Source organism: Pinus tabuliformis, chromosome J (genome assembly GCF_031772625.1).
Source record: "Pinus tabuliformis cultivar Carrire ecotype Pingquan chromosome J, CPIR1, whole genome shotgun sequence".
Taxonomy (NCBI): Eukaryota; Viridiplantae; Streptophyta; class Pinopsida; order Pinales; family Pinaceae; genus Pinus; species Pinus tabuliformis.
The window spans coordinates 790,105,750-790,128,923 of NC_142295.1; the positions used below are offsets into that span (position 1 = coordinate 790,105,750).

Here is a 23,174-nt window from a genome sequence, read left to right on the forward strand (position 1 = left end):
GCTTGCCCAAGACTCCTCACTACTGCTCCAAAAACAAACTCAACAGCTCCCCACAAACTCTCACTAAAATTCTTACTCAAATGCATGAGATGGCTGTGAGAGAATGAGAGGGGTTGAGTGGGTTCAATAGGGTTTAGGAGAGGAGAATGGACCCCAAAGACTAAATAGACAAATTATAAACTGGTTTTGAGTCCCCCAAAAATTAAAAAAAAAAAAAAAATCGCAGTTTTCAGGTGTGTGTGGGCCGTTGTCTATAACTCATTATTGCGGGCTCGGTTGAGCTGGCCGGGTTAATACCGAGCCGACCGAGTTGTCCAACAACTCGGCCGGATCGGTATTAACCCGGCCGGTCAAATCGAATCCAAGGCCGAGTCACAAGTTTAAGGCCTGGCTCGGACCAACTCAGCCGAGTCGGTTCTGAGCCCGCCGGTTTTGAAAACAAAGGGTAGAACCAACAGGGAAGTTTGTCGGAGCTCCTAGAATCGACAAGAGGCAGCGTAGACAGCCTTACAGGTACCAAGCCTTGGTAGCACAGCGCGAAGGACCCTCCAGTTTTCAGGAAGCCATACAACACCAAGTTTGGGTGGATGCCATGCTAGAAGAGTATAGTTCTATCGTGACAAATGATGTCTGGGAGGTGGTACCTAGACTAGAGGATAGATCAGTTGTAGGATCAAGGTGGATCTACAAGATCAAATATGTTGCAGATGACAGTATACAAAAGTACAAGGCTAGGTTTGTGGCAAAGGGGTACGCACAAAAGGAAGGAATATACTATGAGGAGACCTTCACCCCAGTAGCTAGATATACCTCTATCAGATTCGTTATATCCCTAGTAGCTCAAATGGGATGGGAGATTCACTAGATGGATGTCAAGACAACATTCTTGAACAGGATGATAGAAGAAGAGGTGTATATAGAACAAATCGAAGGCTTCGAGACTCATGAAAAGAGAACTCATGTATGCAGGTTAAAAAAAGCCCTGTATGGGCTCGAGCAGGGGCCCAAAGAATGGTATGGTTGGATTGATATTTACTTGTAGCAGTTGGGATTCATCAAGAGCGATGCTGATCCCAATCTCTACTATCTAATGGCGGAGAATGAGCCACTTATTTTGGTATTATATGTGGATGACTTATTTCTAACAGGGTCATCTAGGCTCATAAAGGACGACAAGAAGAATTTTGAAGCATAATTCGATATGAAGGATATGGGGTTGATGCATTATTTTCTTGGGTTGGAAGTTTGACAGAAGAATGGGGAGATCTTCCTTGGCCAAGGAGGATATGCTATAGAGATTCTGAAGAGATTCAGAATGTAGGATTGTCGGCCCATGGCTATGCCTATGATCACCAACTGGAAGAAAATAGATGCATCATGAGATAAGGAAGTGGACCCCACCTTGTACAGACAGCTCATTGGGTCGCTCATGTATCGGGTCAACACTAGGTCAAACATTTGTTTCGCTGTCACGACCTTAGTCAGTTCATGGTGGAACCAAAAAGGGTACATTGGGCAACAACTAGGCACATTCTTAGATATGTGCATGGAATAGTCGAATATGGGTTGAAATACACCCAAGGAGATGACGTCAAATTGAGCGGATTCACAGATGCAGATTGGGCAGGTAGTTTAGTAGACCGGAAAAGTACCTCCGAGTATTGCTTCACAATTGGATCAGGAATGATCTCTTGGTGCAGCAGGAAGTAGAAGTCGGTAGCTCTAAGCTCAGCAGAAGCAGAATATATGGCAGCCAGTACAGCTACGTGCGAAGCTATATGGCTTAGAAAACTGCTTGCGAGTTTGTTCAAGAAGAGGATGGAAGTGACTAGTGTTTTCTACGATAATCAAAGTTGTATCAAACTCTTTGAGAATCCAGTATTTCATGATCGGTCGAAACACATTGATATCAGATGTTACTTTATCAGACACTGTGTTCAGCGTTGGGTAGTACAGTGTCAGTATGTCCCCACAGGAGATCAGGTAGCAAACGTATTCATAAAGGCTCTAGGAAGAGCAAAGTTCATCCAATTCAGGGAGAAGATGGGTATGGTACAAAACCCATTTCAATAGCAGAAACAAATGGTTTCTTAGTTGCAGCAACAACATATGAGAGGGAGTTGTAGTGCAAATGCAGTAGTTGGCAACAGTATGCAGGGATAGCAATAGCACAGATGCAGCGTATGTGCAGTGGTTGGTGGGCAGTGGTGTTAGACATTAGCAGCGCAGAGGGAGATGTTACAGAGTCAGGGTGATGCTTCAACATGTTGCATTACTAGAGCACATTCCTCGCTAAGAGGGAGTGTTGATTTCTGGTAATTAAATTGGGTGAGAAACTTCTAGAAGAAGACGAGGATCAAGTCAAAATGATCTGATCCATTGATTAGAATCTAATCTGGGCCGTTGATTGATCAACAAGAGGATTATAAGAACTTCAATGTAATATTCCTAATTAGCCATGGCTAATTGGAATATTCAATTTTTCTCAATTTTGCCTTCTATAGTTATTTATAAATAAAAAGGTGAGGAGAGGGGGACATAACTCACTTTTTGAATAAAGTCACTCCCTAGTAGCACAACGTTGTAACTTAAAAGGGGAGCCAAGGGGGGCCAAAGGACCACATAGAGGAGGGGCCCACGTAGACACTTGGAGGGACTGCACAGATAGAGAAGGAGCATGTGGCAAGAAAGAGGCTACGTTGGAGGAGGCGGGCCTTAGGGTTGAGAGAGGCCAATGCTATAAAGGAGAGAGGAGCCTCCTCATTTTGATCATTCGATTATGTTGCATTTGAGCTAGTCACTTAGACTTAGAGCACACTGGCTGTTTAGCCTGTCTGCAGCACTATTTAGTGCATCGAGTGTCTCCATTAGGAGATCTCACCCTTAGCCCCGGGGGCCTGCTCGGGCAAGGTAGTTTCATCAGTATTTTGTAGGAGGAGCGATTTTTGGAGTTGAGGTGGAGCTGAGTATTTTGATGACTGCGCAGTCTTGAGAGGGGAGGACGCAGTTTCTTTTGGTAGGAGCTCTGGATTGGGTTTATGTGGAGGATTTGAGCTGGGAGATTGAGCAAGGGATTAGCCCTTGCATATTGGAGGATTTTGGCAGAGTTTCGGGTAGAGTTTTGGAGGATTCTCTTCAGGGGCAGCGCAGAGCCTTGAGGGATTGCATAGATCCCCAAGGGGGTGATTTTCGGGGGTCAGCTATTTTAGAAAAGCTTTCTGGGCTTTTCTGGGTTTATTGAGTAGAGGTTGATTCCAGAGTTTCAGCATTTTCTGAGGAGGGGAACAGCCCCAAATCCTCATTTGATTCCAGCAGCAGCAACAACACAATAGTTGTCCGGCAGTTTGGACGCAGTCCACAGAGAGGCTATTTCCTTACCATTCTAAGTGTATTTCTTCACTTGCCTTGTGCAAGTCGAGGTGCTATCTTTCTGATCACCTCTTGTACTGTTTTCATTACTCAGTATAATAAAATGGCTTAGTATTTCTCTCTGCATTTCTCGAGTATCTGCTAATATTCCATGTATACATTATTGTATGTTGCACTACTGTTATTTCTCTGGTTGAAGTTTGCTATTTGTTGAGGGATATCTCTGATAAGGGATATTACAGTGGTATCAGAGCATAGATCTGGCTCAGCCTATGGAGCTAGCAGTCTATGACACCGAGGGAGAAACCCTACATCTGTTACAGAGGTAGGAAATACAAAGATATTGAGCGTAGGTTGGAGAACACCTACGAAGAGGGAGACTGTGTTCGGGTGGTGGACACAGAACAGGGAGAGCCTGTGTTGAACATAGAACAGGAGGAGCCTGTGGTGGACGCAAAACAGGAGGATCCGATGGCAGATGAGGACGAGAAGAGATTTGCGGACATGCTCCTCAAATCAGTGCAGGATTTGTCGAGGCAGATCGAGGTGATGGGGCAGAGATTCACGGCGGTGGAGGCTAGACAGCGTGAGAACCCACGGGTTTTCCAGGTTGGTGAGGGATCGGGTACATCCCACCATTTGCCAGAGCAGGGTGCCACTCAGCGTGATACTACTCAGCAGATGGCCTCACATGCCCCTACACGCTCTACCATGCCCACTTTCCTAGGAGCAGACACAGGGGCCGGAGCCCAGCAGGAGGCAGAGCTCGGTCATATGGGCGATTATTTTGCAGAGTACTAGGCCTATGGGCAGGAGTTCAGGGATGCTCTCTCATTCAGAGACTTTGTTCAGCTCCAGCGAGATAGTAGACCTTGCGACCATCATAGAGGGTACCGACATTATCATGATGGAGACACCCACTGCACAGCTAGTAGATTCCACTTGCCTACGTTTGATGGCTCATCAAACAGTTCGACAAAGTCTTGGGTGGAGAAGCTGGACATCTATTTCCAGATTAACCAGATGTCGGAGACAGAGGCCATCAAGGTGGCGACATTACATTTGGATGGTGAGGCCCAGGACTGGTGGTTCCGTGGGTTGGTTACATTCGAACACTCCATAGTGACGACATATGCCGAGTTCACCAGGAGACTGATAGAGAGGTTTGATCGGAGGGATCTGGAATAACACTTTGTTGAGCTGACGAGGCTCAAACAGACTGGGAACCCAGAGACCTACATTGCAGACTTCTTGAGGGTTTCAGTGATGGTGCCAGATCTATTCATGGCACAGAGGATCTACATGTTTGTTGAGGGGTTAACAGAGCCACTTCGGGGTCTAGTCAGATCCACTAGACTAGCCACACTCCAGGATGCTATTAGCAGGACCCGGGACTTACAGGATGCCTTACCCAGGACCCGGACACCTTACCCCCAGAGACAGGCTTTCCAGCCTAAGGGGAAGGATGTGAGGATTCCGCCTCCAAAGGGGAATCCAAGACGAGCACATATTGATGATGATGCTAGGAGGGAACTGAAGAAGCGGTTGTGCTTTACCTGTCAGGAGCCGTGGGCACCGGGACATAGATGGGCTTTTGGCAAAGCACATTTTATTGAGGTCTTCTCCGAGAGTAGCGGGGAAGAGGATGAGGAGGATGATGTGGAGGCAGGAGATAGTCATGCCGTGCAGGATCCTTTGCCACCTCCACCACCAGCAGCAGGTGGTGCAGCTTTTGCACCTACTGGAGGGGCCCTTGCAGCATTGCGAGGAGTTCCCAAGTATTTGACGCTGCGCGTACGGGGGACAGTACGTGGCCAGCGAGTATCAGTTTTGGTTGACAGTGGGGCAACCCACAACTTCATCGATGCATAGATGGTTGAGCGGAGAGGTATACAGACAGAGAGCTTCGATGGCTTTTCAGTTTTGGTCCCAGGAGATCAGACCATGGTGTGTGCTCGTTATGTCCCAGAGTTATCAATGACGATGGGCACCTACACACTGACTGACCACTTTTTCGTGGTCAATATTCCGTACACCAACCTGATACTAGGTGTTCAATGGCTTATTAATCTAGGGAAGGCCACGACAGATTGGAAGGCCCTAGAGATGGAGTGGGATGATGAGAAAACAGGGAGGCATGAGAAGATACGGGGGCAACACACATATCCGCCTCAGACTGTTTCAGCTCATCGAATGGAGGCAGTCTTCCGGAAGGGAGACGTAGAGTGGGCAGTGGAGCTGCGTGCATCAGAGGCAGGGACTACAAGGCAGACGATGCACCCAGAGATACAGTTCATCATTGACCAGTATGCCACAGTGTTTGGGGAGATTCCGCCGGGACAGCCATCGGACCGGGAGTTTGAGCACACCATTGAGCTTGAGCAGGGCATACAGGTAGTGATTACTACCCCCTATAGGCATCCCAAGGCCTATCGGGATGAGATTGAGTGGGCCATTCAGGAGTTGCTGGCTCTTGGGCACATTCGACCGAGCACGAGTCCTTTTGCTTCTTCCGTGGTGTTGGTGAAGAAGAAGGACGACACATTGAGGATGTGCATTGACTACAGGGCCCTGAACAAGAAGACCCTGAAGAACAGGTACCCCATACCCAGGATCGATGAGTTGATGGATGAGTTGAGAGGAGCACGGTTCTTCTCAAAGATTGATTTGAGATCTGGGTACCATTAGATTCACGTGAGGGAGTAGGACATTCCCAAGACCGCCTTCAGGTGTCACTATGGGCACTTGAGTTTTTGGTGATGCCCTTCGGGCTAACAAACACCCCAGCTAAATTCCGGTCCTGCATGAATCACATCTTCCACAGTCACTTAAGGAAGTTTGTGTTGGTGTTCTTTGATGATATTCTCATTTACAACAGGACTTGGGAGGAGCATCTCCAGCACATTGAGACAGTGTTGCGCATCTTGGAGGAGCAACAATTCTATGCCAAGCTCTCGAAGTGTGAGTTTGGGTTGACGAAGATGTACTTGGGACACATCATAGGGGTGGACGAAGTGAGAGTCCACGAGGAGAAGATCAGGGCCATTAGAGATTGGTCGGAGCCGAGGAACGTGACAAAACTTCGGGGATTCATTGGCATTTGTACTTACTACTGGAAGTTCGTCAAGGGTTTCTCACAGCTTGTTGCACCCCTGACAGATCTGAGGAGGAAGGGGGCATTCAGTTGGTCGGATACAGTGCAGCGAGCCTTTGACAGGCTCAAGGAGGTTATGAGCAGCTGCCCAGTGCTTGTGTTGTCGGATCTTTCGCAGCCATTTGTTTTGGAGTGTGATGCATCGGGAGAGGGGACCGGCGTAGTGTTGATGCAGGGAGGTCACCCTATAGCCTTTGAGAGCTGGAAGCTCCTTCCGCATGAAAGGTTGTATTCTATATATGACAAGGAGATGCTGGCCATTATGCATGCATTAGCCAAATTCCGGCAGTATTTAGTGGGTAACAGGTTCAGGGTGAGGATTGATCACAACAGCCTCAGGTTCTTTTTGGAGCAGAAACAGCTACAGGAGAGACAACAAAAGTGGATCAGTATGATCCAAGTGTATGACTTTGACATAGAGTATGTCAAGGGTAAGAACAATGTGGTAGCAGATGCCCTTTCACGTAGACCAGCCACGTTGTTTCTTATGAGCTTGGACACAGATTGGAGGGCTTGATTCTTAGTAGAGTACTCCAAGGATAGATTTGCATGTGAGGTTCTGGATGGGCAGGTGGCGGATGACAAGTACAGGGTAGTCGATGAGATCATCTACTATAGGGTCCGGATTTTCTTGACTAAAGGATCTCAGCTCAAGAAGAGGATATTTCAGGCATCACATGATTCACCATTGGCCGACCATCAGGGGTTTACCAAAACCTACAGGGCCATTAGAGAGAGGTTCTCATGGAAGGGCCTCAAGGAGGACGTACTCCAGCATATCCGGGAGTGCGATGTTTTCCAGAGGAACAAGGGGGAGATGAGCCATCCCGTAGGATTATTGCAGCCTCTTCCCATTCCGGAGGGGAAATGGGAGTGTATTTCGATGGACTTCATCACAGGGTTGCCCATGGTGCAGGGCAAGGATTGTATCTTTGTCGTCGTTGATCGACTGACAAAATACGCACACTTTTTCGCCATATCCGCACACTACACAGCAGCACAGGTGGCCAAGCTATTTTTCAGAGAGATCTTCAGGCTACATGGTCTTCCTAAGACCATCATCAGTGACAGGGACAGCCGTTTCATGGGTGGGTTTTGGCAGGAGCTTTTCCGGTTCGTGGGGACAGAGTTGACACCGAGTACTAGTTATCACCCATAGACGGACGGGCAGACAGAGATAGTTAACAAGTGGCTGGAGGGCTACTTGCGTAACTATGTCAGTGGGCAGCAGCGAGCATGGCTGAAGTGGCTGCATCTGGGGGAGTACTGCTACAACACTACACATCACATGTCCATTGGTATGTCACCATTCTATGCTTTGTATGGATATCATCCTTTATCTTTTGCTGACGTGATGTTTGGTGCTAGCAAGGCTCCGAGAGCCAAGATTTGGATCCAAGAGAGTCAGGATATTCTCCGAGCTCTCAAGGATAATATGGCTACAGCGCAGAACTAGCAGAAGCTGTATGCTGATAGAGGTCGGGTGGAGAGACAGTTTGAGGTAGGGGACTTGGTCTACCTACAATTACAGCCATACCGACAGTCGTCACTGAAGCAGAAGGGAGCTGAGAAGCTCAAGCCCCGCTTTTATGGGCCATACTGGGTGATATGCAGGATTGGACAGCTTGCGTATGAATTGGAGCTGCCCCAAGGCAGCAAGATTCATAACGTTTCTCATGTATCATGCTTGAAGAAGGCATTGGGGTAGCAGGTGACAGTGATAGATGAGCTACCACCCACGGGTGATGAGGGGCATTTGGTGTTGCAGCTAGAGGCTATTATTGATACTAGGGAGAGGCAGCTGCGGATCAGGACGGTCTGGGAATTCTTGGTGAGGTGGAAGAATTTACCGGATGAGGATGCCACTTGGGAGAGTGAGAAAATTTTGCAGCATCCATCACTTCAGTTGCTTGAGGACAAGCAACATTTTGCCGGGGCAGACTGTTAGATTCCTAATTAGCCATGGCTAATTGGAATATTCAATTTTGGTCAATTTTTCCTTTAAAAAGGTGAGGAGAGGCGGACATGATTCACTTTTTGAATAAAGTCACTCTCTAGTAGCACACCGTTGTAACTTAAAAGGGGAGCCAAGGGGGGCCAAAGGACCACGTAGAGGAGGGGCCCACGTAGACACTTGGAGGGACTGCGCAGATGGAGAAGGAGCACGTGGCAAGAAAGAGGCTACGTTGGAGGAGGTGGGCCTTAGGGTTGAGAGAGGCCAACGCTATAAAGGAGAGAGGAGCCTCCTCATTTTGATCATTCGATTATGTTGCATTTGAGCTAGTCACTTCGACTTAGAGCCCGCTGGCTGTTTAGCTTGTCTGCAGCATTGTTTAGTGCATCGAGTGTCTCCGTTCGGAGATCTCACCCTTAGCCCCGGGGGACTTCGAGTGCCTGCTTGGGCAAGGTAGTTTCATCAGTATTTTGCAGGAGGAGCGATTTTTGGAGTTGAGGTGGAGCTGAGTATTTTGATGACTGCGCACTCTTGAGAGGGGAGGACGCAATTTCTTTTGGTAGGAGCTCCGGATTAGGTTTATGTGGAGGATTTGAGTCGGGAGATTGAGCAAGGGATCAGCCCTTGCATATTGGACGATTTTGGCAGAGTTTCGGGTAGAGTCTTGGAGGATTCTCTTCAGGGGCAGTGCAGAGCCTTGAGGGATTGCGTAGATCCCCAAGGGGGTGATTTTCGGGGGTCAACTATTTTAGAAAAGCTTTCTGGGATTTTCTGGGTTTATTGAGCAGAGGCTGATTCCAGAGTTTCAACATTTTCTAAGGAGGGGAACAACCCAAAATCCTCATTTGATTCCAACAGTAGCAGCAGCACAACAGTTCTCCGACAGTTTGGACACAGTTTAGAGAGAGGCCATTTCCTTACCATTCTGAGTGTATTTCTTCACTTGCCTTGTGCAAGTCGAGGTGCTATCTTTCTGATCACCTTTTGTACTCTTTCGATTACTCTGTATAATAAAATGGCTTAGTATTTCTCTCTGCATTTCTCGAGTATCTGCGTATATTCCATGTATACATTATTGTATGTTGCACTACTGTTATTTCTCCGGTTGAAGTTTGCTGTTTGTTGAGGGATATCTCTGATAAGGGATATTACATTCGATGGGCATTTGGGAAATACACTAGGAAGAGACTCAGTTTCCCAAGTAGATCGATTTTCTCACTGGCTGAAGTTCGACAAGAGGAAATCGAATCAGAGGGTGAGTTGTAGGTGAGAGAGAGAGGGTATCATCAATAGTTGAGAGTGTAGGAAATGACAGGAAGAGGCAATGTAGAAGAGGGATGCAGATCACCCACGCAAAGGTAGTGATGCGGGGACAACACAGTCACTGTACAGAGGGTGACCCAGTGTGGCTAGCGTGAGGGTAGCGGGTCCTCTCAGGTTTTAGAAATTCACTGTGGCATGGAGAAATTTGTTTGTAAAATTTCTCTCAGTGATTCTTCTTCTATTCTGCTATCCGTAGATTGTACATGAGATTTTACTGAAGAATAATGAAAGAAACCCTCATTTGCTGCATCGGTTTTCTCAAATTGGGTTTTTCTGGGGACAATTGTCCAAAAGCAATTGTGTTAATGTGTTATTGTTGTGCTAGTATTTTCCTTACATTTGTTTTCCGCATTAATTAATTTGTGAACACTGCAGTGTATGTATTTCGATATTTGCCTTAGACAACTGCAAATAATTTGTTTCAATAAATTAACAAATAGAAGAAATGTTTTCAGTTGCTGCAGTAGGATTTGGAATTTCCATATTTTCACACAAGTACCACTGTACTCCTCGACATGCCACTGTATGCCGCAACCTGTCCCTGTACACCACTGGATACCACCGGCTACGGCTATACCATCTTGTGTCCTGCCTGTGTCTTTGCACCTGTCACTCCCCACACATCCTCAATGTGATGCGAGTCACTCCTCCTACCCCACAATATAAACTAGCATGCTCTGGTATACCACCATGCATCTCCATACTCCTCTGCAGGCCATTGCTCCTCTCTGCATAGCCCTGCACACCATTGGGTGTTATGGCCTGGAATTGGGTCTGTATGCATCAAGCCACATCCCTCTATATAACACTGGATGCTGCGACCTGACTCTCTACAGTCTTGTGTACCACTGCCTACTGTCATACCACCATGTAACATATGGTGTCCCGCATGTGCCAAAGTGTCCGCCACTTTGCTAGTGACCCCATCATGACACACGTCATGTCCCCTCGTCCATCCTGGTAGACATGAGCACCCTAACTTCACTCTTGCTAGAGGGGATATCTCTACTATGCCAATCCTTTGTGACCCCTGAGTCCTAAACCTCAATGGGAGAACATTGTCTCCATACAATATCTGGTTCGATGGCCTACCCATGCCAACCCCTCCAATCATCTCCTGCGAGCATTTCCTGCGTCCCCATGCGCAACCAACATGCCAAAACAACCAATGGAGTCTTCTCACAAACCACCATGTCACTAGCACCGACTGGAACGCCCTTAAGGAATGCATGCGCTCAAGCATTGGGTTGACTACCTCATCAATGCCATAGCCATCCCGCATGTCTAATATCGGATAGGAAGCCCCGCCTAGATCCCAATGCCAACTTGGGTCTCCAGTACCCTCGATGTCTGAGAGCTCCCACTGAGCTTCACTTTGGACTACGACCATCTCCATGAGTCTAGCCCACTCCATCGGGTACCAACTAGGAATCTCTCACCATCCAATCCCAAGAGAGGGATCGAATGGACAAACTCCAACACATAGAACAAGCCCTCCATCATGCGAGTGTTGCACCTTGCACAACTCATGTCACCTCAACCCACCATCCTGTTCAACACATAAAATTTGTCGGGGGGTCTCTGCATCTCTCTCTCCGTGGTGCAAAGGTAGTCTAGCAATGTTCCAAGCCCCATCTATATAAGCCGAGAGAGAGCTACTATGTGGAAGTACTGCAACTTTGTTGACGGTCTGTGCATCTATCTGCTCTAAGTCAGTGGTTGGCCCCAAAGAAGACTGCTCGTCCTCCTCCACCATGGGCTCAACATGAGTCACAAACTGCCCCTCCATGACTAGCTCACGCCCCTCTATGTGCTCTCCATGTTGTTGTAGGTGACTGTCATCCCACAACTTTGTCGTAGATCTAGGTGCCTTTGTACCTATCGACTCCTCATCAAGGGTGGTGATGTCTCTCGACACCTCATCATCTTGTCGTGCGATCACCTGAAAACTTGGTCATGACCCCGGATACCTCATCAATGGATACCTCAACAACGGATGCCACCTCCTCAACTGTGGACATATTTGTGTCTCCTGGAACCTCGTCAATGGATGGCCATATGGGTGTATGCTCTACTCTCTCCCCCAAGGTGTCAATTGGTGCTATCAAAGAGGCCTCCAACAATGGTGACTCCTGTGCCACACTGGGTATACCAATGTGCTCCTCACACTCCCGCATGTCCTCTGCCTCATGCTCAATCTCCTCCTTAGGCCCCTCATATCTAAAGCCATGTCTCCACCAACAGAAGTGCCTCCTAGTCTCACCCTCTAATTGTTCCTGTCCTGTCTGCTCCTTTCAAGGAGATCTGGTGTCCTGAGTCTGTCGATTTACCCCACATGGTGTAGATGGCTGCACCCCCACGGTCTGTGTACCTCTAGTGTCTCTGCTGTAAGGATGAGGATGGGTTTGGTCTGTCACCCTCCTCAACTGGGCCAACCTCTCATTGTCCCAATGGATTCCACCCTAGAATTTCTGCACATTGAATTTCTCTTGAGCCATGGGTTTGTCTATGGTTTCACCCGTTACTGTGCCTACATACCCGAATCTTCCATGATCTTACTGTTTACCCACAGTTGGCCCAAGATCATGCTCTAATACCATTGTAATGTTCCAAAATTGGAAAAACAATGATATGCAATCAAATAACAATTTTTACCACAAAAATTTCAAAACAATTAGAAAACGCCCGTAACTATCAAAAATATGGAAGCAACTAAGCCATTTTATTATAAATTGGTGCAAGAGTACAATATATGGAATGAATGCACCTGGGCTTGCCTAAAAGGCAAGCGGAGCAAATTCTAGGTGAAGCAATGACAACCCGGAGCTACAATCAACTGACCAACTGCTGCACTGCGTAATCCCCAACAATTCTACAATGTTTGCTACAAAGATATGGCTAAAAACCCCACCTTCGATGCTCAAAATATTCTACAAATTTATATCTAGGCTCCTCAGGTAAAATCCACCAAAACCCAGAAATAGTTTGGCCTGATTTTCAACTCCCAAAATAGACCCCCAAAGGTATTGTGCAGTCCCTAACAATTCTGCGTTGTCTGCTGCAAAGATAGGGATGAAAACCCCATCCGGTGCTCAAGAAAATTTTGCAAATTTATATCTAGGCTCCTCAGGAAAAACTCACAAAAACCCAGAAATAATTTGGCCTAATTTTGACCTTCCAAAGTCAACCCCCAAAAGCCCTACGCTTTCCAATAGTTGTTGAAGCATGTTGTCTATCAAACCACCAACAAAATCCTCCCTAGACACTCCTGAAATGTAGCAATCAACTCCACCAATACTTCCCTTATTTCTCCTGGCAAGCAATAGCCCCAATGGCTGAAACTCTATCTCCCACGTATGCCCAATTTCTCTCTTCTGCGCTGGCCACAGAGTCTGCAAAATCACTCCTGAATATTGCTGCCACTTCCAGCCCTCAAACTCACCCAATAGCCAACAAATCTATTGAGCCTTCTTCTCCTAATTTCTCCCGACAATAGCCCTCTGAAAGAATGCTGCAATGGCCACACTAGATCCACTACTGCGTCCTCTAGAAATACACACTGTTGGGGCAAATTGAATACAAATGCTGGAAATATCTCTACAAATCTCCTTCGGATGATAATGGATGAACCTCTCTAGGGTGGCACTCAAAGTCCCCCGAAGAAAGGGTGAGTTCTCTGCTTGGAAAACTCTTGCTAAACAACAAGTGACCCAACTAAACAACTCGAGCAACAAAATCAAATTCGATAAGCCAAGAATGCCAAATGAAGTGTGCTGCCTTCCTTTTATAACTTTCGTGGAGCCTTTCTTCTCGCCTTTTCTTCCCTCTCATGCATTTCGAATCATTGGCTTAGGGAGTGCATATTTCTTATGTGGGTGGTCCCCACATATCATTAACAAAACAAAATAAAATAAAACTAACCTGCCTCTAACTCCTAAGTCTTCTATCAAGAATCAAATGGGCCCTGTCTTCACCAAAATTGGTCCCCAAAATGTAGAAATAAGTCCTGTTCCAAAATAATTTAGGAAGAGACATTACATTGATCTCCGCTCCCTGAGCTAGTAATAAGTCCCCTCGCCCATTGGTTGAGATTGTATGCTTGAAGGTGGGCCATCCAATCCTAAAGGTGTGTCTTTCATTGTGCAATCAGGTGCTTATGCTTGTTTTTCTTTGGCATACTTGGGTATGGATTAGTGGGTGACTTGGAAGAAGGAATGGTTTCAACTATACTCTTGTTCCCTTACCTTAACTGGGGGGTAATCCTCAACCCTAGTCCCGTGGGATCTCCCCTACTGACTTATAGCTTTAGGATGGTCACTAGTTTGGAAACCTCGATTTTGGTAGTGCGGTACCATTTTCCCGTTCCATATTTTTCATTCCCCTCCGCACATTACATGCCCTAGTTCATCATCTTCCCTCTCTGGGTACACAAGGTTCTGGTACTTCACGTCGCTTTGTCCACATCCGTGGGTTGGGCCTGAAACGATGCAAAAGATGGTCGAGACAATAAAATTTAGCATGTGAGCAAAAGCCAAACATGAGCTCCACCCATTATCATTATGGCCATCACCCTGGTTCCTAGGTCCCTATGAGTGCCCCCTGCATCATTAAGGAACCCATGCATGTCCCAACCCCTGGTGGGCGATGAACTGCCCCACCTTAAGGGGGTAATCACTACTATATCATACACAACATGCTCTCATCCCCTAGAGCCTCGAGCAATAAAATAAAAGAAAATAAATAAAAGGAAAAAGGAAAATGAAGAAGGGTGGAAAAACAAAGGCTGAGGTAACTCATGTACCATGATTGCTCCCTCCTACATTCATACACCCAAATATGTGGACATCCCTCATCATTACCACCCTTGAGCCCATGGCATTTGGCCTTGAGACCCCTGTGTCCCAATCCACCTCATCATTATCCACATGACACCTACCACTTGAAGGATGTACCTTGGACATGTCCTTCCCTTTAGGGGTTGGGAACACCTAATAGGGTTGTTTATTAGCCACTCCTACCTAGGGAGGTAACACCATTACATGCTCAAAGCCCCAAATTTGGAAGGGAAACCCACTATGAAGTCTCATTTGTGCCCTTGACTAACAAGCTTGATTCACTTAGATGCACTAATGAATTATTGTATCTGAAGGTGAGGAGACGCATTGGATCTTATACAGGATTGGCAGGTGGTTTCATCATGGGTTGGGCAACTTAACTAGGGCCCAAGCCCACCAGAGGATCATATTGACACTTGTAGGGGAAGCGTTGAGAGCCATGGGTTTCCATCATGTGATAGAGCATTATCTCATGCCATGGGTAGCCTCAGCGCCTTCAGTAACTTGTTCATTGCCCCACATTATATTTGAGATGATGCACTTGAACCGACAATGCCCCCATCCAGCTTAGCAGTATATACAGGGTTTGGCAACTGATTCGAGGCCCAGAGGAGATTTGTCTCATCCTTGAGACATGGGAGGGAGAGCACAATCTTCCGTGCCCTCATTTGGAGTAGTCTACAGGCTTATTTTCCATCAGGGGACGCATGAGACCACTAGTTGTGCCCAAGAGCCACTTTGGAGCACCACATGATGTTTTACTTAGAGATCAAGGGGCCACCCCCTTTTCTATCATTCATGGAGCCCTGACTCTCATTATGACACCTTGAGGACTCAATGAGGCCCTTTAACGACCCTTCTGCACCATGATTTCATCATTTCGACTTCACTTTGGATGGATTATTCTTCATTTTATGAGCTTCTTGGTGGGCTTGTCACCAAGGACATGTTGTTTTGCACATTAAAATAATGTTTAGGGGCATCTTAGGCTAATTCGAGTTAGGTAAAGGATCATATAAATTTAGATATCTCCCATTGAGAGAGATCATCATCATCACACTTGGATCTATTCTCTTGAAGAATTTCACACTTTTTCTTGGGTGACTATTGGAGACTTGTATTGATGCATTTCGATATCCTTGGAGGCTGAATTTTTCGTTCTTTCTTGGAGCCACTTCTTGTTCTGTGGATGGATATATCTCTTGTCATCTTGCAAGTGTTATTTTGTTGACAGTCTCTCTTGGATAATGTCTAATGTGTGGAATTATTGCAATTAATTAATGCTTTTGTGCCCTAGTTGTGTTGAATATCATTGTAAAAGGTTATTTGATTGGCAATTGCACATGTTACTCATTGTATGGCAATAGATGAATGTTCCTAGTGGATGGGATTCGTCTTTATTCCATGAAAACTTCAATGGGTAATTGTTGAAGAGTGCTTGCTAGGGCATCACTCTTTTTCCTCCTTGAAGATGATTTTGGCAAAAATTTAAATCATCATAGATTCCATAGCCCAAGGATTAGGCACTGGTCCAAGCGAAATTGGTGGTCACCTTTCCTTTCCTTCTCTTTTCTCTCCCCCAAACTTTTTGGCCCCTTTTCCTAGATGACCAACTAGGGTTTCCTGCGAAATCTTATAGAGGGTGATCTTTGAAAACCATTTGGATAGGTATTTGCGCCGGTGTCTCCTCTACAAGATCTCCAAGTTTGGTTGAATTCCCATGGTTATATCTCTAGAAATTTGATGCCCTAGTTGTGTCTTTGGATTGAAACCTAGTTGTTTCTTCCCTTGGATAAGGTGGTCTTCTTAGGGGTTGCAAAACTTGGTATTCGTTGGAATAAATCATTCAAGACCCCATTCCTTCTCTCACCTTGACCTAGTGAGTACATTGGAGGGGCTCCTCCCACGATAATTCATAAACCCTAGGTCTTGTGTGGGCTTCTTTCCAAGTCTCTCTCATGTATAGCAAGAGCATATTTCAAAAAGTAAACCATCTTAATCAACTTCTTGAGTCCTATATCATCTTGGAATCTTGATTCTAGGCATACCTAGCCTCATTGTGTTATCTCAAGCCCTAGGTCTTGATTTCAATCCGAGGTCTTGATTTCAATCCTAGGTCTTTCTTGGAGAGCCTTCCTTGCATCAAGCCTTTAATTGAGCCTCTTCTTGAATGGGCCTTGGGAATCATTTTATACCTTATCATTGATCCCATTTTTACAAGTGATTTCCTTTGTACCAAGACTCCTCCCATCAGTGAAAGTCTGTAAAAAGCAGGGGACACTGACTAAGGTGACAGTGGGTCTTTGTCCCATTGTTGTCACTTGGTCTGGTAGTTGCCCCTTAGGGACCCCTCCTAGGACCCTTGCCAGATTGTGTGGCAACAGGTTGTAAAGAAGAAAATGAAGATTTAATTTCTTGAAAAGAAAATAATTAATAATGAAAAAATAATAAAGAGAAACTTACAGAAAAATATTTCATTAAAGATTGAACTTGATAGTAGATACACAGCGAAATATAAAGGAAGAACTGCAATGGAAACTAAATGAGACTTTGATGCCAATTGATACATGCATAGACAATGGAATCCAAGAAATTCATAGAGTTTCCTCTATAAAGTTCATTGTCTTTCATTACTCATTATATAATACATGTCTATGATACAAAATTGGAGACTTGAAACAAATTAGATCATCTTTTTATAAAACCGACCCAAAAGAAATATCTTGTCACAAATAACTTCTTTAGATGAGGCAAACTGAAATTAACCTAGAGCTGAAATAAGATTTTAATTATAAACATTAAGCATATTTTGTAATGATCATTGATAAATGTGAAAGTAAGTAAATAATTTTATTCATGCTTAGTCACCTTTTAACGACCAGAAATATATCTCAATGATTTGAAGTAACAGCTCAATGCAATTTTTTTTATTGCAATGCATTTGATATATGCAATGCATTATAATTGCCCATGACTAGCAACAACGTTAATGAGTCGGTTATCTGAAAGTTTACCAGACTTGCTACGCGGTTGGATAAGATGGTTCATATTGAAGACAAATTTAAAAAGATTAAAGAAGAAATTAATGTCAATTTTACATTGTTGCGATGAACTTGCTTGTATGTGGATAATTTCGAAGCCTTTTAATTATATGCTTTGATGTTTTGAAAAAGCCTAATTTGAATCAGAACTCCATATGTACTTTGATGTTTTTGCACAAGTTTAATTTATGTTTCCACGTGGCAGGGATTTGAGCTTTAACAATTTGACAGGACAAATTCCAGATTCCTTAAGAAAGGCAACCTCTTTGAATTACTTGTAAGTAATGCATCAGGGAAACACATTAAAAAATAAGTTCTATGTAGAACTTCTATATTTACAGATGGTATTTAATGCCATTGATTCCAATGTTTTGATTATAAAATAATATTAGAGTGGAGAGTTAAGAGCAATGTGTTTAATTTTTTTAGGTCTCTTGGAAGCAATTATTTGACAGGACAACTCCCTTCTTGGTTAAGTGCATCTGGCAGGAAAGTGTGAGTAAGCTTTTCTTTACAACTCTGAGTATGGGTGAACATCTAATATATATTCAATGCCTTTGTATACAAGTTAACAAGCACACAATCTTCAGGGTTATATTGGCCATGTCCTCTACATAACCATCTTTGAACACTGAATCCCAGTAGTTCTTCTCTATGTTTTCTTCTTGCTTGATACGGTTGTATGGCTCGTAATGTAGTATGAATTGTTCTTCATCTCCACCTCTCCCTTTATACACACCCAACATGTCCGATTTCCCCATCCTTTTGATCTTTTTCACATTCTTATTTAACATCTTAATCTATGTGTATTGATTCTTACTCGAGAAAAAACTTTCTTTTCTCTCCATGGAATGTTTAGTTTTAACTTTTAAGTACTCTTGAATTTTTATTTTATCCTGCTAATTGAAGCTGTCCATGTACCATCGTTGCTTCCTCTTGGAGTATTTTTCCCACTGATTATTTCTGTATAACTCGTATGTGAATTTTCCAATTGCTATGCTGCTACACACATTCCAGGGCTTATGTAGTTTTCCTCCTTTTCAAGTCTTCCTAGTGGATCTTGTAGTTTTCCTCCTTTTCAAGTCTTCCTAGTGGATCTTGTTGGGTATCTTTCTATTTTCCATGGCTTACTTGGTTATTTCTTAAAATTCTATTGGATATATACTTGTTTCTACCAGAAGCATTTTGCATGGAGTGCTTATCTTCATTCTAAGTTAGCCTATTATCAAGTCTTTCTGCACCCTCTTAATCTTATTCCATCTAGTTCTACATCTTCTTGGTCCTCATACCTCACACCCATGTATAAGTACTAATGGTATGCGTGTCTAGAGTAGAGAGCATGATAGTATTATGAATCTAATACCTTTGTTTTCTTACCTAGCACTTGTTATGGAGCAATTTGATTATCTTACACCCAACTTGAAGTGTCTTTCTTGTTCAAAAATTGCAATTCAGCCTCTACTTTAGCCTAAGTATTTGTAGTTTTATATTATCACTAGATGCTCCTTTCTAAAGTTTATTCAATTTGGTCTATCTTCTTTATGGTGAAAATATCCCCACCCTAGTGTCACCCTTTTTGACATCCCTCCATATCTCCATGAAAAAGGTAGCCAACACCAATAAGTGTTCCTACAAGCTATGAAATTTTCTGGCTATCAAGATTACAGCATTTGTATTGAGTAAGATTTTATTCATAAAACCTGCAACATTCAACCCCACTTTTTTTATTTATTCATGCCCTAACTTGTCTATGTAGAGCCCAAAGAGTGTGGGAGAGAGAGGACAATCTTTCTTCCATTAGGGGAAATTTAAGGTTTAAAATGACCCTCTTATGAAAATTTCCTTCAAAAAAATGTTGAATTTCAACCTGTAGGATTGAAAATGATAGTTCCAACCCCATGGGTAAATAGTGTTGGAGGGGAAAGAAAAAAAAACTATTGTTTTATCACATTCCCAATTTAACTCCTTGTATATTTACTAAAAGTATCAAGAGTAGGTACTAATTTGATTTGAAATTAAGTATTTCATCTAATGATTATCCAACTTGATACATTTAATAAACCATGAAAAAGAATACCTCTATTTTCTAGAAACATGCTTTTTCAAGTATTTTCGGTGAATGTCATGTCCCTTCTCAAACACATTTGTAACAGGGTGCTACTACACAATTTTGGCTAAGGAAGAGAACCCATCATTTTCGACTTAGGGACTTAGGAGGCAATTCGACTTAATTTGGTTGCTAGTGGAATGTGGGGGCCACCCACATGGGAATTCGAATTGGCCCATTCGAATAACTTGGAGGGAAAGTCAAATAGGTGGATGGAGCGGCCACATGAGGCAAGGGAGGCCCGAGGAGTTATAAGGAGGGAGCCGCTCTCATTTTGGGATTCATTCATGTTAAAATTGGCAACTAGGGCAAAACTTCATGTGGGTCATCTTATTCATGGCTGATAATATTTTTATTAGATTTGTCTCGTCGAGAGGTGTAGGATTGATATAAAGATCTTCCGATTCCGATAAGTATTCATGGAGATATGAATTTATTTTGATTATGGAATTATTATCAAGACGACCTACAACTCATGTAGGCTCAGAAGCCCAACAGTCGCATCTATTCAAACACCAACATTGTGTATAAATATAGGAGGACTTTTCCTCATTTGGACTCACTCATCTCATCACATCTCTCTCTCTCTCTACTGTGCAGAAAAGAGTCTCTTCTCTACTGCGCAGAAAAGGGTCTCTCCCTCACACATGTGAAGCCGGAAGCTGCTGAAACTGAAGCTGCAACTGTAGAAGTAAAGATTGACCTGCGTGGACTAGAAGATCTCCTCATCTGAACTGCGCTGTAGGTTCATCTAAACCTCCTCTGAAAGCCACAACTTTTGGTGGTGGAATCAAGTCAATCCAATGGACGGTTTGCAAGATATCGACTGCCCTAGTTTGAAGCCGGAAGCTGCCGAAACTGAAACTGCAACTGCAGAAGTAAATTTTGACCTGCGTGGACTAGAAGATCTCCTCATCTGAACTGCACTGTAGGTTCATCTGAACCTCCTCTGGAAACTGCAACTTTTGGTGGTGGAATCAAGCTGATCCGACGGTCGGTTTGTGAGATATCGTCTGCCCTAGTTTGATGATGAAGCCGCTAATGCTGATGCTGCTGATCTAGGGTTTGCTACTGCTGATATGAATCAGATTTATTGTACTATTTCTCTCTGCTGAATTATTGAAGATAAAAGAAGATTTGATCAAAGGGTTTCCCCACACATTGTGGGGTTTGTCCCTGGCTAGCCGCCACATCTTGTGTCTCTTGTCTTGGCTTGTTTTTTGTCGATCGTTTAATGTTCTATCTGCACTTTACTTTATGTACATGTGATTGCTAATCTGTGGAATATAATAAGGAAAAGAAGTAAACTGTTATAAGCGTAGAACATACCATATCTTAACATGGTATCAGAGTTGAGGTGAAGACAAAGCCCAAGCAAGAGCAAGAGCAATCACCGAAGACAAGATTGGCAAGGCTATCCTAAAAGAATGATGAGGTCCTCAACACTCTTTCCTGCCGAAGACAAGCTCTGTGAGAAAGCTGACTATCACGGATGGAAGATATCTATCGATCTAACCCTAGAAGATCAAGGAGTGTTGGACCATGTAAGAGGCAATATTGTTGAGCCTCCATCAAATGCAATCGCTGTTGCCTGGAAAAAATGGAAAAATGGAGAAGTCAGAACAAAGAAGATCATCCGGGACTCTATTGACAAGCACTTGGTGGCCTACATCTCTGACCTGAACACCTCCAAGGAAATCTACGATAGACTGGTGAGTTTATTTAAAGTTAATGATGCAAATCAAGTTTTGTTTCTTAGAATACGCTGAGGGATTCCTGGTTTCGAGGAATTAATGGCTAGATGCATTCAAGAAGAAACAAGGGTAGAATAGCAAGAAATGCCCATGCCTAAAGGTCCTCTTGCTGCTTTTTCTTCTCATGCTAAGAAAAGAAATAATTCTGGGTCTAAATCAAAAAGAAAGGCTGGACCTAAGGGTGGAAGAAAAGGACGATGTTTCATTTGCAATAAATCATGTCACTATGCAAGGGAATGTCCTGATAGAAAGGACTCTCACCGTGACGATGATCAAAATCCCTCTCATGGTAATCGAAGGAATGGAAAATTCAATAGCAAAGGTAAAAGGAATGCTGGAAATCAAGGAAGAGGGCAACCATTCAAGAAGGCTAGAAATTCCAGGTATGAATCTAACACTGTTGACAATAAGCAGGCTGAATATTATCTATCAGCTACTCTATCTACCTCCGCTACTTCGGACTCAATGGGAATTTGGCTCATTGATAGTGGTGCCTCAAGACACTTCACTAGTTACAAAGGAGTACTCCATAATCTGGTAGAGAAAGAAACTAACCTGGAAATTGTCCTTGGAGATGACATGAAATACCCCGTGAAAGGTGTAGGCAATGTTTCTCTCAAATTGAATCAAGGTAATACGATTCACTTATAAGATGTATTATATGTACCTGATCTCAAAAAGAACCTGGTATCCATCTCGACAATGGAAGACAAAGGCTACAAGGTAACCTTCAATGATGGCAAGGTACGTATATGGAAAAATAATGTTAATGATGCTTTCACTCTTGGGTTTCGAGTTGATTCTTCATATCAGGTCGGTGGAAGTCCGCTAGGTGTCATGTCTTGTGACACAACTCTTCAGTCCGAACTTTGGCATCAGAGGTTTGCCCACCTTCATTACAAATCTCTACTCGATGTAAGACAAATGGTAACAGGGATGCCCGAATTCCAAGTAGAGAAAGAAGGTGTATGTCCGGGATGTGCCGAAGGAAAGCTCAAAATGGGACCATTTCCTTCAAGTCAAAGCAAGACCTCCGATATATTACAACTAGTTCCCTCAGGGATATCTGAGGTTGGCATTAAGAGGGAGACTACTACGCCACATGCTCCTGAGCAGAATGGTGTGGTGGAAAGGAAGAACCGTACAATTGTGGAAGCTGTCTCTATGGATAGATCAATGCTTGATGTAGAAGAACCCATGGATCTGATTGATCCTCCTCCACATGAGCCTTCCTCTTCTAGGAAGAGGCCTTCATGGCTTAGGGGGGCTACTTGATGATACTGAAGGACATGCTGCACCTCGAGGAACCTTTCGTGAAAGTAAGAAACCTAATAGGTATCACGGATACCTGACCATCATGAGCACGATCATACAAAATGAGCCTTCATCATTCTCAGATGTCGTCAAGCATCAAGTATGGAAGGATGCTATGACCGAAGAATATGAGTCTATTATGAAGAATGATGTCTGGGAAGTAGTTCCCAGACCCCAGGACAAGACAGTTGTTACTTTCAAATGGCTTTACAAGATAAAGCATGCAGCAAATGGAAGTACAGAAAAGTATAAGGCTCGTTTTGTTGCTCGTGGTTTCTCCTAGAAGGAAGGTATAGACTATGATGTGATATTCGCACCTGTTG

General features: G+C 44.1%; 1 protein-coding gene across 2 annotated transcripts in view; it reads left to right on the plus strand.

Moving 5' to 3' along the window:
- LOC149229088 (putative LRR receptor-like serine/threonine-protein kinase At1g56140) overlaps positions 1-23,174 on the plus strand; it is a 531,024-nt gene that overhangs the window by 223,838 nt on the left and 284,012 nt on the right. For both annotated transcript variants that reach the window (XM_089378459.1, XM_089378458.1), the window contains 2 exons: positions 17,882-17,953; positions 18,106-18,171. In XM_089378459.1, coding sequence (XP_089234585.1) covers positions 17,882-17,953; positions 18,106-18,171 — 138 coding nt within the window. The remainder of the gene's footprint in view (positions 1-17,881; positions 17,954-18,105; positions 18,172-23,174) is intronic.